This window comes from Brassica napus, unplaced genomic scaffold, assembly GCF_020379485.1.
Source record: "Brassica napus cultivar Da-Ae unplaced genomic scaffold, Da-Ae ScsIHWf_251;HRSCAF=421, whole genome shotgun sequence".
NCBI classification, from domain to species: Eukaryota; Viridiplantae; Streptophyta; class Magnoliopsida; order Brassicales; family Brassicaceae; genus Brassica; species Brassica napus.
Window position 1 is genome coordinate 17,501 of NW_026015839.1, and position 2,500 is coordinate 20,000.

The following is a 2,500-nucleotide window of genomic DNA, read 5'->3' on the forward strand; positions in this document are numbered from 1 at the left end:
GTTTGACCATCAGTTTGCGGATGACAAGTTGTGGAAAACATCAATCTCGTTCCTAACTTAGACCACAAAGTTTTCCAAAAATAACTAAGAAACTTAGCATCACGATCAGAAACAATGGTCTTAGGCATTCCATGCAATCTCACAATTTCCCTAAAGAACAGATCAGCAACTTGTACAGCATCATCAGTTTTATGGCAAGGAATAAAGTGAGCCATTTTCGAAAATCTATCGACAACCACAAAGATAGAGTCTCGGCCATTCTTAGTTCTAGGCAATCCAAGAACAAAATCCATAGAAATATCAATCCAAGGATGAGAAGGAATGGGTAAGGCCGAGTACAAACCGTGATTGGATGCCTTGGCTTTGGACTTCTTGCACACCACACATCGGCCACAAATTCTCTCTACGTCCTTCATCAAGCTAGGCCAATAGAAATGATCATACACGGCCTTGTATGTCTTCTTGATTCCAAAGTGTCCCATAAGACCTCCTCCATGAGATTCCCTGAGAAACAACTCCCTCAAAGAACATTGGGGCACACACAAACGGTTATCATAGAAAAGAAAACCCGAGTTTCGATAGTACTTGCCATAAGCCACTCTGGAACACTTGTTGAAAATTTCTTTAAAATCCGGATCAGAAGCATACAAGTCTTTGATAAATTCAAAACCGAGAAGTTTTGTTTCGAGGGCTGAAAGAAGAGTATACCTTCGGGACAAGGCATCAGCCACAACGTTTTCCTTACCTTGCTTGTATTTGATGACATAAGGAAATGTCTCAATGAATTCAACCCAGCGGGCATGCCTCTTGTTCAGCTTCTGTTGGCCCTTAAGGTGTTTCAGGGACTGATGATCCGTGTGGATAACAAACTCCTTAGGCCAAAGATAGTGTTGCCATGTTTGAAGAGCTCTTACCAAAGCATACAACTCTTGATCATAAGTTGGGTAGTTGAGTGTGGCGCCTCCAAGCTTCTCACTGAAGTAAGCAATAGGCTTTCTATCCTGCATCAAAACTGCACCAATACCAACACCCGAAGCATCACATTCGATCTCAAACGTTTTAGAAAAGTCAGGAAGAACAAGTAAAGGAGCATTAGTCAACTTCCCTTTAAGGATTTGGAAGGCTTCTTCTTGAGCTTGTTCCCATTTGAACCCAACATTCTTTTTAATGACTTCGGTCAATGGGGCCGCTATGGTACTGAAATCTTGGACGAACCGTCGATAGAACCCAGCAAGGCCGTGGAAGCTCCTTACTTCACTCACGTTCGTTGGACTTGGCCAGTCTCGGATGGCTTTGATTTTCTCCTCGTCCACTCTAAGTCCTTCAGCACCTACAACAAAACCTAAGAAGACCACATGATCTGTGCCAAAAGAACACTTTCCAAGGTTAGCAAACAAATGTTCCTTTCTAAGAACTTCAAGGACAGATTTCAAATGTTTCTTATGTTCATCCATGTTCTTGCTGTAGATAAGAATATCATCAAAGTAAACTACCACAAAATGACCAATGAATGCTCTCAAGATATGGTTCATCAATCGCATGAAAGTGCTAGGTGCATTAGTAAGACCAAATGGCATGACCAACCATTCATACAATCCTAGCTTGGTTTTAAATGCAGTTTTCCATTCATCACCTTCTTTCATTCGGATTTGGTGATAGCCACTTTTCAAATCTATCTTAGAAAAGACACATGAACCGTAAAGTTCATCAAGCATGTCGTCTAGTCTAGGAATGGGATGCCTATATTTTACCGTAATGTTGTTGATGGCACGGCAGTCCACACACATGCGCCATGATCCATCCTTTTTGGGGACAAGTAGAACTGGGACGGCACAAGGACTGAGGCTTTCCCTGATGTAACCTTTCTCCATAAGGTCTCCAATTTGTTTCTCAAGTTCCTTGGTCTCCACCGGATTGGTTCTGTAAGCTGGCCGGTTAGGTAGAGACGCACCCGGAACAAAGTCAATCTGATGTTCAATCCCTCGTACTGGCGGCAAACCCTTTGGGTTTTCATCTGGAAAGACATCTGAATATTCCTGCAAGACGTCTAGCAAATCACTCGGAACTTCCGGTGCAAGGTTAGAAGAAGTAGAAGCCATCAGAGATTCTTTGTACACAAGTAAAAGAAAGGGCTTTTGGGAGTAAAGAGACTTCTTAACCTGACTTTGTTTGATAAAGAAGTTGGAGTTCCGGATTGAGGACTCAGGTTTGTCCGGTTTGGACTCTTGTTCACGGTTCTTTTTGAGTTGGAGCTGGTCTTGATGGACCTCCAAGGGCGAGAGTGGTACAAGCGTGATCTTCTTTCCTTTATGGTCAAAGGAGTGCCGGTTTGTGTAACCATCATGGACGGTTCTTTTATCAAACTGCCATGGACGTCCCAACAGAACATGACAAGCATCCATGGGAAGAACGTTGCACACAATCTCGTCTTCATAACGACCAATGGTGAGAGGGATCGTGACTTGCTCCTTAACATACTGTTCACCAGTTTCATTGAGCC

General features: G+C 43.0%; 1 protein-coding gene across 1 annotated transcript in view; it reads right to left on the bottom strand.

Annotated features, from left to right (window-relative positions):
- The window catches only part of LOC125601295, a 5,588-nt gene that overhangs the window by 1,497 nt on the left and 1,591 nt on the right, over window positions 1-2,500 (bottom strand). Inside the window, exon 1 of the mRNA XM_048773562.1 lies at window positions 1-2,500. This exon is cut by the window's left edge and continues 1,497 nt beyond it; it is cut by the window's right edge and continues 1,591 nt beyond it. Coding sequence (XP_048629519.1) covers window positions 1-2,500 — 2,500 coding nt within the window.